This window comes from Drosophila takahashii, chromosome 3R, assembly GCF_030179915.1.
Source record: "Drosophila takahashii strain IR98-3 E-12201 chromosome 3R, DtakHiC1v2, whole genome shotgun sequence".
NCBI lineage: Eukaryota > Metazoa > Arthropoda > Insecta > Diptera > Drosophilidae > Drosophila > Drosophila takahashii.
This window is the reverse complement of record NC_091681.1, coordinates 5,735,314-5,762,144: the sequence shown is the minus strand read 5'-3', so window position 1 is coordinate 5,762,144 and position 26,831 is coordinate 5,735,314. Positions and strand designations below refer to the sequence as shown.

The 26,831-nt window shown below is 35.5% G+C and overlaps 1 protein-coding gene and 1 long non-coding RNA gene across 5 annotated transcripts in view; both read right to left on the bottom strand.

Annotated features, from left to right (window-relative positions):
* Positions 1-18,079, bottom strand: part of LOC138913511 (uncharacterized) — a 48,867-nt gene extending 30,788 nt beyond the window's left edge. The window contains exon 1 of the long non-coding RNA XR_011419279.1: positions 18,025-18,079. This is a non-coding gene — a long non-coding RNA (uncharacterized lncRNA). The remainder of the gene's footprint in view (positions 1-18,024) is intronic.
* Positions 1-26,831, bottom strand: part of LOC108062424 (beta-mannosidase-like) — a 90,523-nt gene that overhangs the window by 51,450 nt on the left and 12,242 nt on the right. For 2 of the 4 annotated variants that reach the window (XM_044394689.2, XM_044394691.2), the window contains 5 exons: positions 25,850-26,369; positions 25,698-25,785; positions 25,463-25,637; positions 20,234-20,344; positions 19,688-20,173 (listed from right to left, as the gene is read on the bottom strand). In XM_044394689.2, the coding sequence (XP_044250624.1) occupies positions 19,688-20,173; positions 20,234-20,344; positions 25,463-25,637; positions 25,698-25,785; positions 25,850-26,369 (1,380 nt within the window). The remainder of the gene's footprint in view (positions 1-19,687; positions 20,174-20,233; positions 20,345-25,462; positions 25,638-25,697; positions 25,786-25,849; positions 26,370-26,831) is intronic. The other 2 variants (XM_044394690.2, XM_044394694.2) reach the window with 2 other exon arrangements.

Sequence of the window (26,831 nt, the reverse complement as noted above, 5' to 3'; positions counted from 1 at the left end):
GCTCTCCCAGTCATCGTTCCAATTTTCACAGTCAAGAGGAAGAATTCAGAGTTGCACCGAAAAAACATCGCCTAACTATCGGATAAAAGTGCCCGTCGAAGTCCGTCAAAATTAGATGGCGGTCTAACTGGGAAATTTTCGGAGCGGCAAAACCTTACGGACCATCCGTTCAAAGGATGGTGGAAGGTGGATGGAGCTCTGTGGGAAGACCCTATTAGTCCTAGTTATACCTGTTACTCGTAGAGTAAAAGGGTATATTGTATTCGTACAAAAGTATGTAACAGCTAGAAGGAAGAGTTTCCGACCCCATAAAGTATCTATATTCTTGATCAGGATCACTAGACGAGTCGATCTGCCATTTCCGTTTAACCGTCTGTCAGTCCGTATGAACGCTGAGATGTCGGAAACTACAAAAGCTAGATGGTTAAGACACACATATTCTTGGGCTTCCTACGCAGCGCAAGATTATTTTAGCCGGACGCCACGCCCCCTCCAACGCCCACAATCGCCCACGAACGATTTAAATTGTGACTGGCGCCTACACCTTTAAGGATTCTCGAGAAGTATAAATGCAATTATTTGTCTATATTTATACCTATCGAAATGTAGAAGACTATTCTATGTATCGGACTATTCGTTAAAAAGTTATGCGCAAAAAAAAATTGTTATATATCCATCTCCCTCGCACTCCCTTTAACTGAGTGACGGGTATTAGATATTCGGGACACAAACCCGACTCTTTTTTTAAATATGCATGCTCAAGGGTTGCCAGTGTTGGTCAGCAAGATCGATCAGCTGGCCAGTCGGGGCGAATGCCCATAGTATCGATAAGTTATCAGAATCATCCTTGAACGAAGCCGATTTGTGCTGTTAGGCGCAAGCGTGCTGTTAGGCGTAAACAATACTGTTAGGCGCAACCCTTAGTGCTGTAAAGTACGAAAAGTGCTGTTAAGGGCAAACTTTGTGCTGTGTAGGCGCAAAGCTTGCTGTAGAGCGGAAAAGGGCGCCCACATGGAACAGCGATCGGCAAAGCACGCTCTTTTTTCTTGGGCGGCAGCGGAGCTGATCAGACCTCTGTGATAAGGAGCGGAAGGGACCCCGAAGTAAGTTAAAGTAGTAGCATAGCAATCTTGACTGCGAAGGCTGGGAAAATAATATATACCCTTGCAGATAATATAAATACCTGTGTATTAATGCTGACTCGATCGGTGCAGTTCCAGGGATTCCAGATACAATGTTGTATGTAGCCTGTTAAAAATGTTGTTATACCCTTGCAGAGGGTATTATGATTTCAGTCAGAAGTTTGCAACGCAGTGAAGGAAACGTTTCCGACCCCATAAAGTATATATATTCTTGATCAGCATCACAAGACGAGTCGATCTAGCCATGTCCGTCTGTCCGTCCGTCTGTCCGTCTGTCCGTATGTCTGTTTCTACGCAAACTAGTCTCTCAGTTTTTGAGCTATCGGGACGAAACTTTCGCAAAAGTCTTCTTTCTATTGCAGGTAGTATATATGTCGGAGCCGACCGGATCGGACAACTATATCTTATAGCTCCCATAGGAAGGATCGGAAGAAAAAAACTTAAAAAAATTCTAGCTTCGGTGTTTTTTGAAATATTACCTTCTACTTTTGGGGATGTTATTTTTTAAATATTTCTGAATTTTGAATTAATTATTTAAAAAATCGGACTACTATATCATATAGCTGCCATAGGAACGATCGGAAAATTAATGGAAAAGTAATAGAAAATAAATTCTAGCTTCTTTGGTTTTTATTGTATTATCTTCTACTCTAGGATATAAGTCTTTTTAAATATTTCCGAATTTCAATTTTAATTTGATCAAAATCGGACGACTATATCATATAGCTGCCATAGGAACGATCGGAAAATTAATGAGAAATATTAGAAAATTGAACATTTTTGCGATTTGTTAATTAATAGGAATGATCTGCAAGGGTATATAAGCTTCGGCTGGCCGAAGCTAGCTTCCTTTCTTGTTTTTAAGTTGTCAAAAATCAAAACGCCTACTTCCTAAAAATTTACAATGAACTTTCTTATAGGGGAGAGGTCTGTAGGTTGGGACGGTCTGTAAGATGAGACACTCAATTTTCTCAAAACTTATCGAATAAAAAAATTGTTTTTTTTTTTTTTGCAGTCCTTATTAGTGACAAAACTTTTGGGGAAAACATTATAAGCCAGGCTCTAGCCGGATTTAATCTGTGAGAGTCGTTTACCATTTTTCACCAAAAAAGTTTTAGTCTACTTTTTTCAAAATTCCATTTAAAGTTAATAACGTCCTTAAATTAATTTGGTAAGAGATTTAAAACATTAGTATATTAGCTGTTAACAAATTAAAAAAAAGAATCAGCTTAATGTGACAGTCAGAAAAAAAAGCTATTAATTTTTTCCCGAAGCATCCTATTTTGGGACACTTTGAGCGTGTAAGTTGAGACACCCGTTTTTCATACAAAAAGGCCTTAGGCCAACAGAGGTCGCTTTCTGCCAAGTACATTTCTTTGATATTAGGGGAAAAGTGAATGTTCAAAGAGCCTTTTGATTTTAATTGTTATTTGGTCTAAGTTTTTTAAAAATGGATGGGAAATAATTTAGGACGAACTATAATTGATTAAATTAACATAAATAAATAGTTCCTTATAGTTTGGGGTAGGGGAGAGTGGGGCAATTTCGTCACTGGGGCAATTATGTCACCTGCAATATCTCGGAATCCATAAGTCGTAAAAATATATAATTTTTTTGTTTTAGTCCTTCAAGACGGCATGACACAACCAATGCATTTGTTTTTGCACAGAAGGTTAAGATAATTAAGCTATAATATTAAATGTGTTTTAATAGTTCAAAAGCTACATTTAGTTCTCGACGAAATTTTTTCTGTATGCCACAATTGAAAAGGGATAAGATACAGTTTTTTTTATATAATACACAGTGCTATAAAGAAAGAATAATTCTACAAAGAATATTATATGCATCCGACACAGGTTTCTGCTCTCAAATAGACAATTATTTGTTAATGCTATTAGAACGTGGAATGAACTTCCCAATTACATAAAAGAAACTAGGAGCGCACCTCTATTTAAGACAAAACTTCTTTCACACCTAAAAAATAGCAGCTCTAGTTTGCTATAAGCTGTATTATCCTATCTTAACATTGCGACTTATCCCCAAAACTTCTTCCTTTGTTTTTTTTTTTTTAAATTCGACTTAACTATATTTGTCATTCTGTACTTTCAATAATTAATGTAAAATGTATGTCATTAGATTTAAGAACCCATATTGTTTGAATATAAAATTGATTATCCGTTGTGACTAGCGCAGTAATTTATAAGTTATGCAACTTGTAGCGTTAGGAAGCCAAAACAATAAATAATAATAATAATAATAATGTGCATTTCTGCGTTAGTGATTTTTAACTTTGCGCTTAATTTCGGAAGAAAAATAATTATTTCTAAAAAAGTACTGTGTGGGGAAATTTCGCCACCCTATGCTTAGGGTAAATCCGCACCTATTTTAAATACATATTTTTTATTTGACGAGCTGTCTAACGAACAGACTACCAGCAGCAGCAACAAATATAGGACGTCAACAAAAATGGTATGCTTGATCAGTGTAGCACATTTACAGGCGTTAAACTCCCTACATTTTTCAGGCGACGAAATTGCCCCAGTGGTGTGGCGATTTTACCCCCCTATGGGTCGAGATTGCCCCAGTATATATTATAAATCACCAAGGTAATTAAAAAAGTAGGGGAATGTCACATTTTAAAGCTTGGTGCTAACCGCATTCAACAATAAAAAAAGAAATATGATAACGTGTCTCAAGACAAAAAGTAGCTTTGAAAAAATGCTGACGAAATTACCCCACTCTCCCCTACTTTTTGTGTGAGTATTGTTGACTTTTAAAAGTGTCTCAACTTACAGTCCTCTTTTAAAATGTCGTTTTTTGGCACATTTCAAAAAAAATAATTTCAATTGTCAATTCAACTAAGTAAATAGTCAAAATACACACAATTAGCAAAGACACAAACCCAAAGCAAAAACAAAGTACACGTATTTTAATAGTTACGTAACTATCTTTGTTGGTCAATTTTACCAAGCAAATTTTTTGTGTGTACGCAACGCGGACGCCAAAGCTGTCGTTCATGTCGGTCAAGTTCTCGTATTGCGTCTCCGGATTTTCTCTACACAATACGAACGTCTTGCGATTACAAAAATTGTATTTTACCACTTTGTGAAGAATTGATGAAGCAATGTAAGGATTTGTGAGGCGTTCAGAATGTTTTAAATTTTAAATTCTCTTAAAAAATACATTATTTTTTCACAAATTTGCATACCAAATATTAAAATAACTTAAACGAGTCTCGCGCGCTGCTTAAAATCGGAGCTAAGTTCTTAAAAGATTTAAAAAAAAAAAACAGTAAGGGGTAAAAAAAAAAACGGCTCGTTATACTTCAATCCTCTGTCGAAAAAAAGTTTCCATAATTTCTGAGATTTGACACCAATTGGCCTGTCACGTTTCACGTGGAATGAATGTACACGTGCACAGCTCTATACAAATGTCAAGTAATATCTGGTGTGACAACCCTGCTCATATAGTATAGGGTATTATAGTTTCAGTCAGATGTTTGCAACGCAGTGAAGGAGACGTTTCCGAGCACATAAAGTATATATATTCTTGATAAGCATCAATAGCCGAGTCCATCTAACCATGCCCGTCTATCCGTTTCTATGCGAACTAGTCCCTCAGTTTTAAAGCTATCGCGATGAAACTTTCCCAAAAATATTCCTTCTATTGCAGGTAGTACATATGTCGGAACGAGCCGGATCGGACCACTATATTTTATGGCTCCAATAGGAATAATCAAGAAATTAATAGAAAAACCATTGTAACTTTGTAGAAAGTAGGCGTTTTGATTTTTGACAATGTAAAAAACAGGGCTGTTAACCCATATTATTTTTGCATGGGTTCGGTTCGGGGTTCAAACCTAATCGCAATTATGGTTCCAATTAATGTTCCGGTTTGCGAACCGGTTCAGTGATGAGCCGGAGCAGGGTTCAGGTTCGAACCAGTGTTCAAAAAAATAATTTTTTTTAATGAAATAATAAAATGAACAATTATTTCCATGTATTTTCATTAAAATATGTACCATAACATTAAGAGTTATAAGTAAAGTTACAAGATTTATGATTTATAAAGTGATTACCAGTTAAGGCAAAGAGTGTACTCTTTGATTTAATCATGTAATTTTAATGTGGGCATACTGCGAAAAGTTTTGGAAGATGATAGTTATATATTATTAGATTGTTTGAGTTAGATGCAGTCATTTCCTAGACAAAATATTTGCGCATTTTTATTTCCCTTAGTAAATAAACTCTATGTTAATATGATCAGAAATCCCCCCACAATGTTGAATAAAAAAACACGAACACACAAAATAAATTTTTCGTGAACCGAACCGAATATCAAAAAAAAGTTCCGGTTCGGTTCCGGTTCAATTATAAAAAAATTCGGCGCTCCGATTTACGGTTCGGTTCGTTTTCTAAAAACAGTGGTTCACAGCCCTAGTAAAAACAACATTTTAAGTAGGCATATCTGCAAGGGTATATAAACTTCGGCTGGCCGAAGTTAACTTCCTTTCATGTTTTTTATTTCACGTTTTCAAGATTTCATGAATCTCATAGCGTAAATATAACCTGTACGAAAAAGGCGAACTAGTCTGAAAAACAACTAGTTATACAACTAATATAAAGCAACCAGAATTTGTCTGGATACATTTGGACAACACAGGATCTAGAGCACTCGTGCTAGTCGAAAAAATAAATAATACAAAACTAGTAAAAGTAAAAAATTTAACACAAAACCATTCAAACTGAAGAGGTTCTCGCTTCAATCCTCAGTCTTTAAAAATTATTTTTTTGTGTTTTGTTTCCTAGGTGACGATTTAGTTTTATTTTTAATCTGTTTGAGGCAATATATATGTGAGAAATCACTGCTTTTGAATTATGTCTCACTAAAATTCATAAACCTTGTTAGGGCACTACAAAATGTGATGCGTGAATGGCTCAATCAGTGTGTGTTATTTTCCGAACCCTGTATAGGAGTACATAGTACACTTTTAATTAATAGTAGTTATTATTTACGAAGTGCAGAACATATTCCGAGTCTTTGCTGCAAACATTGATTGACTTCATCAATAGCCAAAAAACAATGAGCTTATGCATTATTAAATTTTTTCCCGCCATCGATTTGATTTGCTCTCCCAGTCATCGTTCCAATTTTCACAGTCAAGAGGAAGAATTCAGAGTTGCACCGAAAAAACATCGCCTAACTATCGGATAAAAGTGCCCGTCGAAGTCCGTCAAAATTAGATGGCGGTCTAACTGGGAAATTTTCGGAGCGGCAAAACCTTACGGACCATCCGTTCAAAGGATGGTGGAAGGTGGATGGAGCTCTGTGGGAAGACCCTATTAGTCCTCGTTACTCGTAGAGTAAAAGGGTATATTGTATTCGTACAAAAGTATGTAACAGCTAGAAGGAAGAGTTTCCGACCCCATAAAGTATCTATATTCTTGATCAGGATAACTAGACGAGTCGATCTAGCCATTTCCGTTTAACCGTCTGTCAGTCCGTATGAACGCTGAGATGTCGGAAACTACAAAAGCTAGATGGTTAAGACACACATATTCTTGGGCTTCCTACGCAGCGCAAGATTATTTTAGCCGGACGCCACGCCCCCTCCAACGCCCACAATCGCCCACGAACGATTTAAATTGTGACTGGCGCCTACACCTTTAAGGATTCTCGAGAAGTATAAATGCAATTATTTGTCTATATTTATACCTATCGAAATGTAGAAGACTATTCTATGTATCGGACTATTCGTTAAAAAGTTATGCGCAAAAAAAAATTGTTATATATCCATCTCCCTCGCACTCCCTTTAACTGAGTGACGGGTATTAGATATTCGGGACACAAACCCGACTCTTTTTTTAAATATGCATGCTCAAGGGTTGCCAGTGTTGGTCAGCAAGATCGATCAGCTGGCCAGTCGGGGCGAATGCCCATAGTATCGATAAGTTATCAGAATCATCCTTGAACGAAGCCGATTTGTGCTGTTAGGCGCAAGCGTGCTGTTAGGCGTAAACAATACTGTTAGGCGCAACCCTTAGTGCTGTAAAGTACGAAAAGTGCTGTTAAGGGCAAACTTTGTGCTGTGTAGGCGCAAAGCTTGCTGTAGAGCGGAAAAGGGCGCCCACATGGAACAGCGATCGGCAAAGCACGCTCTTTTTTCTTGGGCGGCAGCGGAGCTGATCAGACCTCTGTGATAAGGAGCGGAAGGGACCCCGAAGTAAGTTAAAGTAGTAGCATAGCAATCTTGACTGCGAAGGCTGGGAAAATAATATATACCCTTGCAGATAATATAAATACCTGTGTATTAATGCTGACTCGATCGGTGCAGTTCCAGGGATTCCAGATACAATGTTGTATGTAGCCTGTTAAAAATGTTGTTATACCCTTGCAGAGGGTATTATGATTTCAGTCAGAAGTTTGCAACGCAGTGAAGGAAACGTTTCCGACCCCATAAAGTATATATATTCTTGATCAGCATCACAAGACGAGTCGATCTAGCCATGTCCGTCTGTCCGTCCGTCTGTCCGTATGTCTGTTTCTACGCAAACTAGTCTCTCAGTTTTTGAGCTATCGGGACGAAACTTTCGCAAAAGTCTTCTTTCTATTGCAGGTAGTATATATGTCGGAGCCGACCGGATCGGACAACTATATCTTATAGCTCCCATAGGAAGGATCGGAAGAAAAAAACTTAAAAAATTCTAGCTTCGGTGTTTTTTGAAATATTACCTTCTACTTTTGGGGATGTTATTTTTTAAATATTTCTGAATTTTGAATTAATTATTTAAAAAATCGGACTACTATATCATATAGCTGCCATAGGAACGATCGGAAAATTAATGGAAAAGTAATAGAAAATAAATTCTAGCTTCTTTGGTTTTTATTGTATTATCTTCTACTCTAGGATATAAGTCTTTTTAAATATTTCCGAATTTCAATTTTAATTTGATCAAAATCGGACGACTATATCATATAGCTGCCATAGGAACGATCGGAAAATTAATGAGAAATATTAGAAAATTGAACATTTTTGCGATTTGTTAATTAATAGGAATGATCTGCAAGGGTATATAAGCTTCGGCTGGCCGAAGCTAGCTTCCTTTCTTGTTTTTAAGTTGTCAAAAATCAAAACGCCTACTTCCTAAAAATTTACAATAAACTTTCTTATAGGGGAGAGGTCTGTAGGTTGGGACGGTCTGTAAGATGAGACACTCAATTTTCTCAAAACTTATCGAATAAAAAAATTGTTTTTTTTTTTTTTGTAGTCCTTATTAGTGACAAAACTTTTGGGGAAAACATTATAAGCCAGGCTCTAGCCGGATTTAATCTGTGAGAGTCGTTTACCATTTTTCACCAAAAAAGTTTTAGTCTACTTTTTTCAAAATTCCATTTAAAGTTAATAACGTCCTTAAATTAATTTGGTAAGAGATTTAAAACATTAGTATATTAGCTGTTAACAAATTAAAAAAAAGAATCAGCTTAATGTGACAGTCAGAAAAAAAGCTATTAATTTTTTCCCGAAGCATCCCATTTTGGGACACTTTGAGCGTGTAAGTTGAGACACCCGTTTTTCATACAAAAAGGCCTTAGGCCAACAGAGGTCGCTTTCTGCCAAGTACATTTCTTTGATATTAGGGGAAAAGTGAATGTTCAAAGAGCCTTTTGATTTTAATTGTTATTTGGTCTAAGTTTTTTAAAAATGGATGGGAAATAATTTAGGACGAACTATAATTGATTAAATTAACATAAATAAATAGTTCCTTATAGTTTGGAGTAGGGGAGAGTGGGGCAATTTCGTCACTGGGGCAATTATGTCACCTGCAATATCTCGGAATCCATAAGTCGTAAAAATATATAATTTTTTTGTTTTAGTCCTTCAAGACGGCATGACACAACCAATGCATTTGTTTTTGCACAGAAGGTTAAGATAATTAAGCTATAATATTAAATGTGTTTTAATAGTTCAAAAGCTACATTTAGTTCTCGACGAAATTTTTTCTGTATGCCACAATTGAAAAGGGATAAGATACAGTTTTTTTTATATAATACACAGTGCTATAAAGAAAGAATAATTCTACAAAGAATATTATATGCATCCGACACAGGTTTCTGCTCTCAAATAGACAATTATTTGTTAATGCTATTAGAACGTGGAATGAACTTCCCAATTACATAAAAGAAACTAGGAGCGCACCTCTATTTAAGACAAAACTTCTTTCACACCTAAAAAATAGCAGCTCTAGTTTGCCTTAGCAGGGACTTTATCTGTTCGAGAAATGTTAGCCGGCACTCGAGAAACCGGCCCTTAGGGCCGGTTTCTCGAGTCCCTGTCAAAGTCCCTGATAGCTACCTGTTCGAAAAACTTAAATACCAGATAAACTGTTCGTAAAAGCAAATCCGCTTTCTCGACTGCTTTAATTTATCTGAACGAGAAACAATTACAGAGTGCTGTTAACGCACAGAATTGTGCTGTAGAGCGCAAAAAATGGCATGCTTTGATTATTTCATCAGCTGTTTGGGTATAATTTAAAGGAAAAGTCAGCTGTGATTTCGTTTCTTCTTCATAGTTGGCTTTGGGAAATCAGCTGTCATTCTATCGAGTCGAAAACGCTTAACAGGGACTCCGAGTCCCTGTCAAAGTTAGCTCTCACATTGATGCTCGAGAAAGCCAAAATGCCTTAGCAGGGACTTTATCTGTTCGAGAAATGTTAGCCGGCACTCGAGAAACCGGCCCTTAGAAGAGTCATAAAATTTTATAAAATACTCCATTATTTTTGTTAGCCATTGTAGTTTACAAATCCGTAATGATTTTTATTATTTTGATTTTTATAATAAAACTGAAAAAATAACTGTTATTTGTTGATCTTTATGTATAACAGTTATTCCTTTGAAATTTAAAGAAAAATTAAATAATTAAAAAAAACATGCTAACTGTGTTTTATATAACTTACTAAAAATCTTTAAAAAAAAGCCAACCGTGCATATTAAATAACTATATTTTTTTAAATTTGTTTTACCCACAAAATCGCAATAAATCAAGTTTGAGTTTTATTTTTGATCACGACGAATAACTGTTATTTGTCAACTTTTATTATAAAACTCAAAAAACAACAGTTATTCTTTGAGTTGTACTTTACGAGTCCGAAAATAACTCTTAAAATGTGATTTTTAACATACAACTCATAACATTTACGGTAACTGCTTTTTTGACAAAAATCATTGAAAGCATCATCAGCTATAGCTTAACAGCTTCAGCTAAGTCCAAGTTCTTCAATTGCAGTTCTCGACTTAAAGGCAGCACAACGGAATTAACAGATTCAATAATGTGCCAAGCGATTTGGAACTCAAATGAATAAATAGCTGTTGAGAGTTGCAATGCCTTTTGAGAAGTATCTCGGTCTTTCCGAAGCCTCGATGACAGCAGGTTGTAGCTCCACATATGTTGCAACTGCTTGATGGCTTGACTGAGCCTACCTCGTAGGGCAAATTGACTTTAATTTATCTTATTTTCTCTCACTTGTATTAGACATTTTGGAAATTTTTTGTTTTAAGACGGCTTGTCTTTTAGGCCAGTGGAAAAAAGCTTGACCGTACAAAATTGAGCAGTTTAAGCCAACGTTATTTATATAGTGTGATAGTGTCTGCCAAGCCTTTTTCAGGAACGTCAGTTACTGCTACAAACCCGAGAAAATCTTCACATATATTAAGATTCAAGTCCAAATATCGTACGCAAAGGGAAAACTGTTCCACACTTGAACTATCAGTCGACTCATCGGCTAAAATAGAGAATCCTTTGGCATTATTTACGTTACTTACGATTTTTTTCTCTTATTAATTCATGATTTCATTTCATTCTGTATAGTTATACCCGTTACTCGTAGAGTAAAAGGGTATCAAATAAAAACACCTCTTAACGAGGTAAAAAACTAGTGACGATCGCACCTTCAACAAACAAAAGTTCTGATATCAACATTTGTGACGAAAAATTATTATACTCGTCATTAAATAGACTTTCTAATATTTTCTCATTCGGCCCGCCCTAGCAAACTATTCCAGTCTTTTTCCCTTCACAGGCATTTTCTATTGCAGCGTGCCGAAGTAAGTTAAAGTAGTAGCATAGCAATCTTGACTGCGAAGGCTGGGAAAATAATATATACCCTTGCAGATAATATAAATACCTGTGTATTAATGCTGACTCGATCGGTGCAGTTCCAGGGATTCCAGATACAATGTTGTATGTAGCCTGTTAAAAATGTTGTTATACCCTTGCAGAGGGTATTATGATTTCAGTCAGAAGTTTGCAACGCAGTGAAGGAAACGTTTCCGACCCCATAAAGTATATATATTCTTGATCAGCATCACAAGACGAGTCGATCTAGCCATGTCCGTCTGTCCGTCCGTCTGTCCGTATGTCTGTTTCTACGCAAACTAGTCTCTCAGTTTTTGAGCTATCGGGACGAAACTTTCGCAAAAGTCTTCTTTCTATTGCAGGTAGTATATATGTCGGAGCCGACCGGATCGGACAACTATATCTTATAGCTCCCATAGGAAGGATCGGAAGAAAAAAACTTAAAAAATTCTAGCTTCGGTGTTTTTTGAAATATTACCTTCTACTTTTGGGGATGTTATTTTTTAAATATTTCTGAATTTTGAATTAATTATTTAAAAAATCGGACTACTATATCATATAGCTGCCATAGGAACGATCGGAAAATTAATGGAAAAGTAATAGAAAATAAATTCTAGCTTCTTTGGTTTTTATTGTATTATCTTCTACTCTAGGATATAAGTCTTTTTAAATATTTCCGAATTTCAATTTTAATTTGATCAAAATCGGACGACTATATCATATAGCTGCCATAGGAACGATCGGAAAATTAATGAGAAATATTAGAAAATTGAACATTTTTGCGATTTGTTAATTAATAGGAATGATCTGCAAGGGTATATAAGCTTCGGCTGGCCGAAGCTAGCTTCCTTTCTTGTTTTTAAGTTGTCAAAAATCAAAACGCCTACTTCCTAAAAATTTACAATAAACTTTCTTATAGGGGAGAGGTCTGTAGGTTGGGACGGTCTGTAAGATGAGACACTCAATTTTCTCAAAACTTATCGAATAAAAAAATTGTTTTTTTTTTTTTTTGTAGTCCTTATTAGTGACAAAACTTTTGGGGAAAACATTATAAGCCAGGCTCTAGCCGGATTTAATCTGTGAGAGTCGTTTACCATTTTTCACCAAAAAAGTTTTAGTCTACTTTTTTCAAAATTCCATTTAAAGTTAATAACGTCCTTAAATTAATTTGGTAAGAGATTTAAAACATTAGTATATTAGCTGTTAACAAATTAAAAAAAAGAATCAGCTTAATGTGACAGTCAGAAAAAAAGCTATTAATTTTTTCCCGAAGCATCCCATTTTGGGACACTTTGAGCGTGTAAGTTGAGACACCCGTTTTTCATACAAAAAGGCCTTAGGCCAACAGAGGTCGCTTTCTGCCAAGTACATTTCTTTGATATTAGGGGAAAAGTGAATGTTCAAAGAGCCTTTTGATTTTAATTGTTATTTGGTCTAAGTTTTTTAAAAATGGATGGGAAATAATTTAGGACGAACTATAATTGATTAAATTAACATAAATAAATAGTTCCTTATAGTTTGGAGTAGGGGAGAGTGGGGCAATTTCGTCACTGGGGCAATTATGTCACCTGCAATATCTCGGAATCCATAAGTCGTAAAAATATATAATTTTTTTGTTTTAGTCCTTCAAGACGGCATGACACAACCAATGCATTTGTTTTTGCACAGAAGGTTAAGATAATTAAGCTATAATATTAAATGTGTTTTAATAGTTCAAAAGCTACATTTAGTTCTCGACGAAATTTTTTCTGTATGCCACAATTGAAAAGGGATAAGATACAGTTTTTTTTATATAATACACAGTGCTATAAAGAAAGAATAATTCTACAAAGAATATTATATGCATCCGACACAGGTTTCTGCTCTCAAATAGACAATTATTTGTTAATGCTATTAGAACGTGGAATGAACTTCCCAATTACATAAAAGAAACTAGGAGCGCACCTCTATTTAAGACAAAACTTCTTTCACACCTAAAAAATAGCAGCTCTAGTTTGCCTTAGCAGGGACTTTATCTGTTCGAGAAATGTTAGCCGGCACTCGAGAAACCGGCCCTTAGGGCCGGTTTCTCGAGTCCCTGTCAAAGTCCCTGATAGCTACCTGTTCGAAAAACTTAAATACCAGATAAACTGTTCGTAAAAGCAAATCCGCTTTCTCGACTGCTTTAATTTATCTGAACGAGAAACAATTACAGAGTGCTGTTAACGCACAGAATTGTGCTGTAGAGCGCAAAAAATGGCATGCTTTGATTATTTCATCAGCTGTTTGGGTATAATTTAAAGGAAAAGTCAGCTGTGATTTCGTTTCTTCTTCATAGTTGGCTTTGGGAAATCAGCTGTCATTCTATCGAGTCGAAAACGCTTAACAGGGACTCCGAGTCCCTGTCAAAGTTAGCTCTCACATTGATGCTCGAGAAAGCCAAAATGCCTTAGCAGGGACTTTATCTGTTCGAGAAATGTTAGCCGGCACTCGAGAAACCGGCCCTTAGAAGAGTCATAAAATTTTATAAAATACTCCATTATTTTTGTTAGCCATTGTAGTTTACAAATCCGTAATGATTTTTATTATTTTGATTTTTATAATAAAACTGAAAAAATAACTGTTATTTGTTGATCTTTATGTATAACAGTTATTCCTTTGAAATTTAAAGAAAAATTAAATAATTAAAAAAAACATGCTAACTGTGTTTTATATAACTTACTAAAAATCTTTAAAAAAAAGCCAACCGTGCATATTAAATAACTATATTTTTTTAAATTTGTTTTACCCACAAAATCGCAATAAATCAAGTTTGAGTTTTATTTTTGATCACGACGAATAACTGTTATTTGTCAACTTTTATTATAAAACTCAAAAAACAACAGTTATTCTTTGAGTTGTACTTTACGAGTCCGAAAATAACTCTTAAAATGTGATTTTTAACATACAACTCATAACATTTACGGTAACTGCTTTTTTGACAAAAATCATTGAAAGCATCATCAGCTATAGCTTAACAGCTTCAGCTAAGTCCAAGTTCTTCAATTGCAGTTCTCGACTTAAAGGCAGCACAACGGAATTAACAGATTCAATAATGTGCCAAGCGATTTGGAACTCAAATGAATAAATAGCTGTTGAGAGTTGCAATGCCTTTTGAGAAGTATCTCGGTCTTTCCGAAGCCTCGATGACAGCAGGTTGTAGCTCCACATATGTTGCAACTGCTTGATGGCTTGACTGAGCCTACCTCGTAGGGCAAATTGACTTTAATTTATCTTATTTTCTCTCACTTGTATTAGACATTTTGGAAATTTTTTGTTTTAAGACGGCTTGTCTTTTAGGCCAGTGGAAAAAAGCTTGACCGTACAAAATTGAGCAGTTTAAGCCAACGTTATTTATATAGTGTGATAGTGTCTGCCAAGCCTTTTTCAGGAACGTCAGTTACTGCTACAAACCCGAGAAAATCTTCACATATATTAAGATTCAAGTCCAAATATCGTACGCAAAGGGAAAACTGTTCCACACTTGAACTATCAGTCGACTCATCGGCTAAAATAGAGAATCCTTTGGCATTATTTACGTTACTTACGATTTTTTTCTCTTATTAATTCATGATTTCATTTCATTCTGTATAGTTATACCCGTTACTCGTAGAGTAAAAGGGTATCAAATAAAAACACCTCTTAACGAGGTAAAAAACTAGTGACGATCGCACCTTCAACAAACAAAAGTTCTGATATCAACATTTGTGACGAAAAATTATTATACTCGTCATTAAATAGACTTTCTAATATTTTCTCATTCGGCCCGCCCTAGCAAACTATTCCAGTCTTTTTCCCTTCACAGGCATTTTCTATTGCAGCGTGCCGAATGAGAAAATATTAGAAAGTCTATTTAATGACGACTGTAATAATTTTTCGTCACAAATGTTGATATCAGAACTTTTGTATGTTGAAGGTGCGATCGTCACTAGTTTTTTACCTCGTTAAGAGGTGTTTTTATTTGATATCAGAAGTTTTTGTTTGTTTACATTTGCTCTCATAGGAGCTAATATATACATACATTTAAATTTAAATTGGTCAATCATAATTTGTAAGCCATTGTATTTAAACAAATTAAGTTAAAAAGGCGTTTAAGTATTTCAAAATACCTTTTAAACGATGTATAGCACATGTCGGTACCTTTAGTAGTGTAGAACTTACAAACTAACGAAATTTACCTATTTTTAGCTTTTTCCCGCTAAAGTAACGGCTTTTTCCAAAAGTCGTAGAACAAAAGATTCCTATATGGAACTCTTAAGTGCAAATTTACTGATTCCATGACCCTAAAATACAGTTCGGATACCCTCCCACAAAATTCAATACTCAGGGAGCGTTAATTGTTCGAGCTGGCAAAAGTGGCTATTTTCGAATAAAAATAACTTTTAAACGTGACTTTTTACAGAAATGTGTTATATACCAAAATTTAAGGAATCTCAAGGGCTATACAGTTTAAAGTTTTAAAGAAAATCGTTAGAGCCGTTTTTGAGAAAAACAAAAAAAAGCTTAAAAAAAAGTTTTAAAAAATTGTCTTTTGTTCATATCTTTTTACCTATTACATTTACATAAATTGCATAGAAGGCGTTTATAGCATTTAAAAATACCTTTCAAACGAGATGCAGCACAAGCCTGTAGCTTTAGTAGTATAGAAGTTACGGCTTTCCGAATTTTAGCTACTTATAGCTGTTTTCCCGCTAAACTAGCGAGTTTTTCCAAAAGTGGTAAAACAAAAGTTTTTTATATCGATGTGATGAACGTCATGTCAAATATTCAAAACTTAAAAAACATGTTTTGGACAAACTGACAAACTGACAAACTGACAAACTGACAAACTGACAAACTAACAAACTGACAAACAGAATTAAATTTTCATTTTGGGAAGACGAAGAAAATCTTATTTTGGCTATAACTTTTGAACGGAGCGTCGGATTTTGACAAGTGACCCCTCATTCGACGGGTATTTTCAAAAGGAATACAATTAAAACATTGCGAGGGGGCATTTATCCCCACCGGCCCCAACAGCTCCAAATTAAGAAATTTTCACTTTTTCACTTTCACCGCTCTCTCTCTCAAGCCAATTGATTTTCTTAGAGTCTTGGTATGCAATCCTGTTAGTTTTTGCAATACCTTTTGATAGGTGTATCATTCATTATGATCGGACCATCACAGTAGATTTTCATTTCTTCGTGTATATATAGTAGTCGCCTTCGCACACTCTCCTGGTGTGCTTCGTCACTACATGGACTGCCGTCCATAGTGATGACGAGTGTAATAATTTTTCGTCACAAATGTTGATATCAGAACTTTTGTATGTTGAAGGTGCGATCGTCACTAGTTTTTTACCTCGTTAAGAGGTGTTTTTATTTGATATTAGAAGTTTTTGTTTGTTTACATTTGCTCTCATAGGAGCTAATATATACATACATTTAAATTTAAATTGGTCAATCATAATTTGTAAGCCATTGTATTTAAACAAATTAAGTTAAAAAGGCGTTTAAGTATTTCAAAATACCTTTTAAACGATGTATAGCACATGTCGGTACCTTTAGTAGTGTAGAACTTACAAACTAACGAAATTTACCTATTTTTAGCTTTTTCCCGCTAAAGTAGCGGCTTTTTCCAAAAGTCGTAGAACAAAAGATTCCTATATGGAACTCTTAAGTGCAAATTTACTGATTCCATGACCCTAAAATACAGTTCGGATACCCTCCCACAAAATTCAATACTCAGGGAGCGTTAATTGTTCGAGCTGGCAAAAGTGGCTATTTTCGAATAAAAATAACTTTTAAACGTGACTTTTTACAGAAATGTGTTATATACCAAAATTTAAGGAATCTCAAGGGCTATACAGTTTAAAGTTTTAAAGAAAATCGTTAGAGCCGTTTTTGAGAAAAACAAAAAAAAGCTTAAAAAAAAGTTTTAAAAAATTGTCTTTTGTTCATATCTTTTTACCTATTACATTTACACAAATTGCATATAGAAGGCGTTTATAGCATTTAAAAATACCTTTCAAACGAGATGCAGCACAAGCCTGTAGCTTTAGTAGTATAGAAGTTACGGCTCTCCGAATTTTAGCTACTTATAGCTGTTTTCCCGCTAAACTAGCGAGTTTTTCCAAAAGTGGTAAAACAAAAGTTTTTTATATCGATGTGATGAACGTCATGTCAAATTTTCAAAACTTAAAAAACATGTTTTGGACAAACTGACAAACTGACAAACTAACAAACTGACAAACAGAATTAAATTTTCATTTTGGGAAGACGAAGAAAATCTTATTTTGGCTATAACTTTTGAACGGAGCGTCGGATTTTGACAAATGACCCCTCATTCGACGGGTATTTTCAAAAGGAATACAATTAAAATATTGCGAGGGGGCATTTATCTCCACCGGCCCCAACAGCTCCAAATTAAGAAATTTTCACTTTTTCACTTTCACCGCTCTCTCTCCCAAGCCAATTGATTTTCTTAGAGTCTTGGTATGCAATCCTGTTAGTTTTTGCAATACCTTTTGATAGGTGTATCATTCATTATGATCGGACCATCACAGTAGATTTTCATTTCTTCGTGTATATATAGTAGTCGCCTTCGCACACTCTCCTGCTGCGCTTCGTCACTACATGGACTGTCGTCCATAGTGATCGCCTTCGCACACTCTCCTGGTGCGCTTCGTCACTACATGGACTGCCGTCCATAGTGATAGTAAATGATAATTAAATGGAATTAAAACAAACTTACTTTTTTTGAGGCAAGTCGCCCTAGGACTTGAACCCGGGACCTTTGGATTTGTAGACACACTAACTGATTGAGCCATACACGCATCACATTTTGTAATGCCCTAACAAGGTTTATGAATTTAAGTGTGACATAATTCATTAACAGTGATTTTTCACATATATATTGCCTCGGACAGATTAAACAAAGTTTAAAGCATCACCAAGCAAACAAAAAAAAAAAAATGTACAGAGACTGGGGATTGAACCGAGGACCTCAAGTGTTTGATTTATTTAGTGCTAAATTTCCCAAGACATTTACACTCTAGGCTATATTTTTGGATCATATGTGTTTCATTTGCAACTAGTTAAATTCCAGTTGCCTTTTAACTAGGCCGTAACATGTATTTGTTCTACCAGTTAAATATTTTTAAGGCTTTTTTTGTCAGAAGGGTACTAGTCTAAGGGCCGGTTTCTCGAGTGCCGGCTAACAATTCTCGAACAGATAAAGTCCCTGCTAAGGCATTTTGGCTTTCTCGAGCATAAATGTGAGAGCTAACTTTGACAGGGACTCGAAGTCCCTGTTAAGCGTTTTGCTCGATAGATTGACAGCTGATTTCCCAAAGCCAACTATGAAGAAGAAACAAAATCACAGCTGACTTTTCCTTTAAATTATACCCAAACAGCTGATGAAATAATCGAAGCATGCCATTTTTTGCGCTTCACAGCACAATTCTGTGCGTTAACAGCACTCTGTAATTGTTTCTCGTTCAGATAAATTGAAGTAGTCGAGAAAGCGGATTTGCTTTTACGAACAGTTTATCTGGTATTTAAGTTTTTCGAACAGGTAGCTATCAGGGACTTTGACAGGGACTCGAGAAACCGGCCCTAAGACAAGTTTCTTTTTTACTAGTTTTGTATTAATCATTTTTTCGACTAGCACAAATTTCTTAGACCCTGTGTAGTCCAAATGCATTCAGACAAATTCCGGTTGCTTTATATCAGTTGTATAACTAGTTGTTTTTCAGACTAGTTCGCATTTTTCCTGCAGGGAATTATAACATCCTGTATCATTTAATTTGCATTTCAACTTCTATCCCGGTATTAAAAGCTTATATTTTAGCTCATCTGCTCACTCTTAACGAGGTAAAAAACTAGTGACGATCGCACCTTCAACGAAAAAAAAGTCCTGATATCAACTTTTGTGACGAAAAATGATTTTAGATGCGACTAAATACCTAAAATTTACAAAATTCAATACTCAGGGAGCGATAGTTGTTCGAGCTGGCAAAAGTGGCTATTTTCATTTCTGAATAACTTTTAAACGATTTTTTACAGTAACATGATATATACCAAAATTTAAGGAATCTCAAGGGCTATTCAGATTATAATTTAAAAAATCGTTAGAGCCGTTTTTGAAAAAAAAAACAAGATTCAAAAAAAAAATTTTAGATGTTGTTTTGTGCATAACTTTTAAAATATTACATTTACACAAATTACATGTATAGCATTTTAAAATACCTTTCTTTAAAAGTATAGTTTGTGCAAAAAAATAGACTTTTTCCCTCCCATATAGTATTTGTTAAAAAGTACTGTGCGATCAAAGTTTTATATCTCCATCGCACTCTGATAGTCGGGGCACCCGACTATGGCGTTTTATTTTATTCAATTATGAGTTTCATACTCACCATCTCCGTAGTTTGGGCTTTGTGGATTGTTAATGTGATCCTGGAGGGATTCGGCGATGCCCAGCGAAGGCGTGGAGATCATGGGGCCAGGGCGAGGACTGAAATCGCTTCGAGAAATAACCTTCAACTCTTCAAATATAGTGTCAATAAACAAAGCTTTGTATTCGCTCTCCACCTGTGTTTCGTTTTCCCCGAAGTCAGATTTGTTATTTACCAGAAAAAGCTCAATTTCGTTATTGGTCACGATTAATGCTAAACTGGGATGGTAGGAAACACGCTGAGCATTTTGTACCGTCTCCACGCGCACAGAGGCTTCAAAATCCCCCGACCGAGGGTAAGCGGCATGGGAAAACGGCATATCCTGCCACACCAACAGGCCATAAAAGTCCGCAAAGTTGTAGAAATTCTCTGACTCGTAAAGACCGCCTCCCCAAACGCGAATCATGTTCATTTTGGCGTCATGTGCAGTCTTAAGCAAATATTCCACTTTAAAGTATTTAATCCAATGAGCAAATATATTCGTGCAAGTACTTAGAACATACTTACCCGCATCCGCATCAGCTGATAACTCTGGCAGTGTGTGGGCAGGCACATAATTCGCTCCCTTCATGAAGATCGGGTGTCCGTTGACCCGGAAAAAAAAGGTCCTGCCAATACCTAATTTCAATGAGATACAAGCAAGTTGAGCAATGACTCCTGGCAGCTTTTACATTTACAATTGACTTATAAGTACACATACAAATTTTGGTTGGCAAAATTGAGCAATGCAGATAGTTTAATAACTATAGTTTAATAAATCGCCCTATTTATACCCGTTACTCGTAGAGTAAAAGGGTATATTAGATTCGTGCAAAAGTATGTAACAGCTAGAAGGAAGCGTTTCCGACCCCATATATAGTATATATATTCTTGATCAGGGTCACTAGCCGAGTCGATCTAGCCATGTCTGTCTGTCCGTCTCTCCGTCTGTCCGTCTGTATGAACGCTGAGATCTCAGAAACTACAAAAGCTATAAGCTTGAGATTTCCCACACATATTCTTTGGCTTCCTACGCAGCGCAAGTTTATTTTAGCCGAGCGCCACGCCCCCTCTAACGCCCACAATCGCCCACTAACGATTTTAAAATGGGTCCTGCGCCCACATCTTTAAAGATTTCCGAGAAGTATAAGTGCAATTTTGTTGTGTTTATTTATACCTATCGAAATGTAGAAGACATTTTTCAAATCGGACCATTCATTAAAAAGTTATACGCAATCAAAAATTATATATCTATCTCCCTCGCACTCCTTTTAGCTGAGTTACGATTATTAGTCGGGACACCAACCCGACACAGCGTTCGCACTCCCTTTAGCTGAGTGACGGGTATTAGATAGTCGGGACAACAACCCGACTATAGCGTTCTCTCTTGTTTTCTCTTCAACTCACAATGCAAAGTGTTGTTGTCTTTTTCTTGACTGTGTGTGACTTGTTACTCGCGTGCGTGTGTTTTTCCTTTAATTGTGTTTGTAACTGCACTGCCATAAGGCAGTTTTGAGCACCCCTGGTTTAGAATCTAAACTTTAGATCCACTTTTACTGGCATATAGTCATTTTTTAAAAGTGTTCCAATTGGAAAAAAATTAATTAGAAAGTAATAACAAAAAATCAAACTGTTATGCCTTATACTTAAAATTTAATATTTAACAGTGCAATGCAAAGTCAGCTGCTGCATACGAAGGCAAGAACGCTGGGTTTGCACATTTTTGACCGTGATCTTTGTAATTAATTTATTTATGCAAAATACAATAAGTAAAAAAAAAAATGCAAGAACATGGTTATCACAGGTTTGGTCTATGTGCTAAATTAATACTAACCTTGCTATTAGTGGTTTCAGTATTTTTGTTAGGAGTTATATTGGAAATAATAAAAATAATTCGATTTCACCTAAAAAACAAGAAAGGAAGCTAGCTTCATTCCTATTAATTAACAAATCGCAAAAATAATCAATTTTTTAATATTTCTCATTAATTTTCCGATCGTTCCTATGGCAGCTATATGATATAGTCATCCGATTTTGATCAAATTAAAATTGAAATTCGGAAATATTTAAAAAGAGTCACATCCTAGAGTAGAAGATAACACTAGTTTACAGCCAAACTCCTCCAAGGCAATTGATGGCAAATTCTTTAGTGTTCGACCCCCAAATCACGAAAATACCACTAATTTTTTTTTCGATGGCACAGTTTTTTTAAAGATTTTTTAAAGTTCAAAATGTTAAATATTGGACTTTTTTCGAATTTCTTCCTATATCTCGGCAAATATCCACCCAATTGGGCCAGTTTTTGTTTCATTATAAAGTGAATAGATCAGAGCTTAACTTTGTCATACAGATCAATATGATTGGATAAGTAATGGCAGCGCAGCAGCTCGACAAAGATGAAAAATGTGTTTTTTGGACCTCTGTAGGTCGGCTGTATGTATCGTAAAAACTCGAAATAAATCCGTTGAAAAATTATAATGGGTACAAACTTAAAGTTTACATCCCACCGGACAAAACAAGCCGAGTATGGCCCAAATTTATAAAAAATTGGATTTATGGTGGATTTTTAGAGTTCGGATTTTTCAACTTTTTTCGGTTGACAAAGTTCAAATTTTAGTTTTATCCTAGGCGGCGACATGTAAACAAAAATGAGTGGTGATGGCAGCCGGGTCAAAAAATAGCTAAACCAGATATTTAAAAGCTAGAAAATTATAAAAATGAATTTAATTTTTAAAAGTTTCTTAAAAAATATAAAATTGCTTGCGTTATGAGTGAGTATTTTTAATAATTAATATCCATTTGAATAAATCATTCTTATGAAATAACCATACTTTCAAAAAAAGCATGCTTTTTTTAATAAGTACTGCAGTATCAAAAAACGAAAATAAGACTACGAATAAAAAAAGAGGATTGTGCTTGTGATTGTGTGTGACAATGAATAAAATTAAGGAACAAAATTGCTTAAATGGTCCAGACACTTTTTGCAATGTGTGTGGTAAATTTATTATGAGCAATACATTTCGACCCTTTGACAGTGAGGTACAAGATCGATATTTTCTCTACTTTCGCATTAAACCAAATCTTGAAGAGGCTTTGACACCGAGGAGAATTTGCGAAAATTGCCGCTTGACATTTCTTAAATGGAGCGAAGGCAAACGGTATGTTATTAAAAAAAGCATGCTTTTTATGAAAGTATGGTTATTTCATAAGAATGATTTATTCAAATGGATATTACTTATTAAAAATACTCACAGTCATAACGCAAGCAATTTTATATTTTTTAAGGAATTTTTAAAAATTAAATTCATTTTTATAATTTTCTAGCTTTTAAATATTTGATTTTGCTATTTTTTGACCCGGCTGCCATCACCACCCATTTTTGTTTACATGTCGCCGCCTAGGATAAAACTAAAATTTTAACTTTGTCAACCGAAAAAAGTTGAAAAATACGAACTTTAAAAATCCACCATAAATCCAATTTTTTATGAATTTGGGCCACACTCGGCTTGTTTTGTCCGGTGGGATGTAAACTTTAAGTTTGTACCCATTATAATTTTTCAACGGATTTATTTCGAGTTTTTACAATACATACAGCCGACCTACAGAGGACCAAAAAACACATTTTTCATCTTTGTCGAGCTGCTGCGCTGCCATTACTTATCCAATCATATTGATCTGTATGGCAAAGTTAAGCTCTGATCTATTGACTTTATAATGAAACAAAAACTGGCCCAATTGGGTGGATATTTGCCGAGATATAGGAAGAAATTCGAAAAAAGTCCGATATTTAACATTTTGAACTTTAAAAAATCTTTAAAAAAAAACTGTGCCATCGAAAAAAAAATTAGTGGTATTTTCGTGATTTGGGGGTCGAACACTAACAGAATTTGCCATCAATTGCTTTGGAACTCTCCAAGAATATTATTTTGTAAACTAGTGTAATACAATAAAAACCAAAGAAGCTAGAATTTATTTCCTATTACTTTTCCATTCATTTTCCGATCGTTCCTATGGCAGCTATATGATATAGTAGTCCGATTTTATAAATATTTAATTCGAAATTCAGAAATATTTAAAAAATAACATCCCCAAAAGTAGAAGGTAATATTTCAAAAAACACCGAAGCTAGAATTTTTTTAACGTTTTCTTTTCCGCTCCATCCTATGCACTATGGGGCATTTGACCACCTTGGTTGGCCAAAACTCATTTTTTAAAAGTCGTTAAAACAAAAAATGTTGTTTGAAAATGTGTTAAGACCATTTAACAATGTTACGTTTATATCCGATAGAGGTCGCCACTGTTAAGTTAGAAGCTGTTAAATCAGCGAAACCCAATTATCGGGCTGCTGTATTTCGACTTTTTGTTTGCAGTTTTAAAGTGCTTTAAATTTGAGTTTTTAAGCAATTTAAGTAAACTTTTTGGATTGGATTTAAAGGATTATGCTATTTACTAAGTAGTAGTGTCGTTAGACGACAAGAATCAGACTTTTTTTCTTATAAATGAGTGTTAAAGGGAGTGGTCTAACAAGTACGTTTTCGTAAGAAAAATAAATTTCAAATGGAGCAACAAAGTGAGGATTTGTAGATTATTTAATTGTTGTTGAAATGTATATGGTCAGAATCGCCACTTATTGCCACTTTTTCTGTAATTTAATTTTTTAGACCATAACCTCAAATTTCACACACTCCTATCGTTTGCACTTGGGCTAAGGAAGTAAGGACTTTTCTGGCCTTAAATTATTATCAAAATAGAGTAGAAATACTTAGCTTTGTAATTCACTAACTTAAGTGGACTTTAGCGACTTTAAAACGAAAGTTGCGTTACACAAATGTAGAGTAAATTCTTTCCTTTGCACTTCTTTTTGAGAATTGTAGGATATAGTCGTTCACTTTGTACGAAACTTTTAATATTGTTTTAAAAACTAACATAATTGCTATTTCTATAGTTATTTGCATTTATTTCCAAAAACAGCAAAGTTAATTTGATCGTTTCTATGGCAGCTATATGATATAGTTGTCCGATCCGGTCGGTTCCGACATATAACTACCTGCAATGGAAAGAAGACTTTTGGGAAAGTTTCATCCCGATAACTAAACAGAAATCATATTACCGTCTGCAAGGGTATAAAAAATGTTTGGAAACTCCAAACTCCAAAGTCAGATGTTTGCAACGCAGTGAAGGAGACGTTTCCGACCATATAAAGTATATATATTCTTGATCAGCATCAATAGCCGAGTCCATCTAGGCATGTCTGTCTGTCCGTCTGTCAGTCTGTCCGACTGTCCGTCTGTCCGTTTCTATACGAACTAGTCCCTCAGTTTTAAAGCTATCTCGATGAAACTTTCCCAAAAGTCTTCTTTCTATTGCAGGTAGTACATATGTCGGAACAAGCCGGATCGGACCACTATATATTGTGGCTCCCATAGGAATAATCAAAAAAATAATAGAAAAACTATTGACTCTTTGTAGAAAGTAGGCGTTTTGATTTTTGACAATGTAAAAACAATATTTTAAGTAGGCATACCTGCAAGGGTATATAAACTTCGGGTGGCCGAAGTTAACTTCCTTTCTTGTTTCGGGTAAAATAGGTCATTTATTATTGTATAGGTAATCTATTTTTTTCTTGGGCATTTTCTATTTTGTATGGGTTGCGGCAGTTCTCACTATTAAATAGTGGATTTTAGATAGTTTTTTTTGTGTGTACCTCCACCGCTATGGCCGGAAACTATTCTTTCTCCACTCTCCCCTACTACTTACTGTCTTTATCCTCCACAAGATCTATAGTGCGGAAGCCAATCTTTAATAGCTTTTGGGACTCCGATCGTGAGCTCAGGGTAGTAGCCATTTCACTGATAAAGCACTTAGCTGAAAAATGAACTGGATAGAGCTTTTGCGTACCATAGCCGTTAGGCCACCACAAAATAACACGATCCTATAAAAGATGGGTATTAGTTAAGACTAAGGTAACCGGCAAATTAAAAAATGGTTTTACTTTGGGTATGTGAACTTTAAACTCTAGCACTGGCGATCCGAAAGATACCTTTCGCTTTTCGACGACATAGGGATCATCCAAAAGCTCACTAGAATAATAAAAAATTGTACATGTGATTCAACCAAAATTCGAGATAAATTTGTTATAATTACTTGGCATGAACAACAAGTTGGGCGTAAAAGTCCGTTGTCGCATGGGTGCTAAGGAAGGCACGGCAGTCCATCGTCCAGTGTGTGTCGTTCCGCTTAATGGCCACATCGATGTCCCGCAATACGGCCACTGCGTAATACTCGACTACCACTGTTTTCCATATACCCGAGGAAAGTGCTGCTGGGTTCCATTCCCCGCCGAAACTCATTTGCATCTTGCGTAAAAGATTCCGGTGGCACTCGACATCGCCCCGAGCACTTGGACAGCTAATAGGCCCAGTGTTGACGCCCAAGTCTTCAAATTCTCGGGCGCGTCTGCTGGCCTCCTGCAGAGGTGAGAGAATCTCAATCTCCAAAATGTTTTGATTGGGACTGGGCAGAAGCAGGTGGCCGATGATGAACGAATAGCGGACAAACATATTGTCCGTCTCCCCAAGTAGCTCACCATTTAGGCGCACCTTGGACACGGTATCGATTCCATGAAGAGTCAGGTTTACCTGACCGTCGTGCTCCATTTCAGCACCTGCGGATCACGGTCTGTAGTTAGGTAATGTGTCTGACGCTAGAGCTGACTCACAGTGGGGTGAAAAAGCCAAAAGTTTGCCTTAAATCAGCGGAGCCCTATAGCGAATATCTTTTGATGGAGTATTGTTTAAGGCAATTAATAGGGAGAGGTCTGTAGGTTAAGACGGTCTGTAAGTTGAGACACTCAATTTTCTCAAAACTTATCCACTAAAAAAATTGTTTTTATTTTTTTGTTGTAGTCCTTTTTAGTGACAAAACTTATGGGGGAAACATTATAAGCCATGCTCTAGCCAGATTAAAGCTGTGAGAGTCGTGTACCATTTTTCATCAAAGTTTTTGTCTACTTTTTTCAAAATTCCATTTAAAATTAATAACGTCCTTAAATTAACTTGGTAAGAGATTTAAAACATTAGTATATTAACTGTTAACAAATTAAAAAAGAATCAACTTAATGTGACAG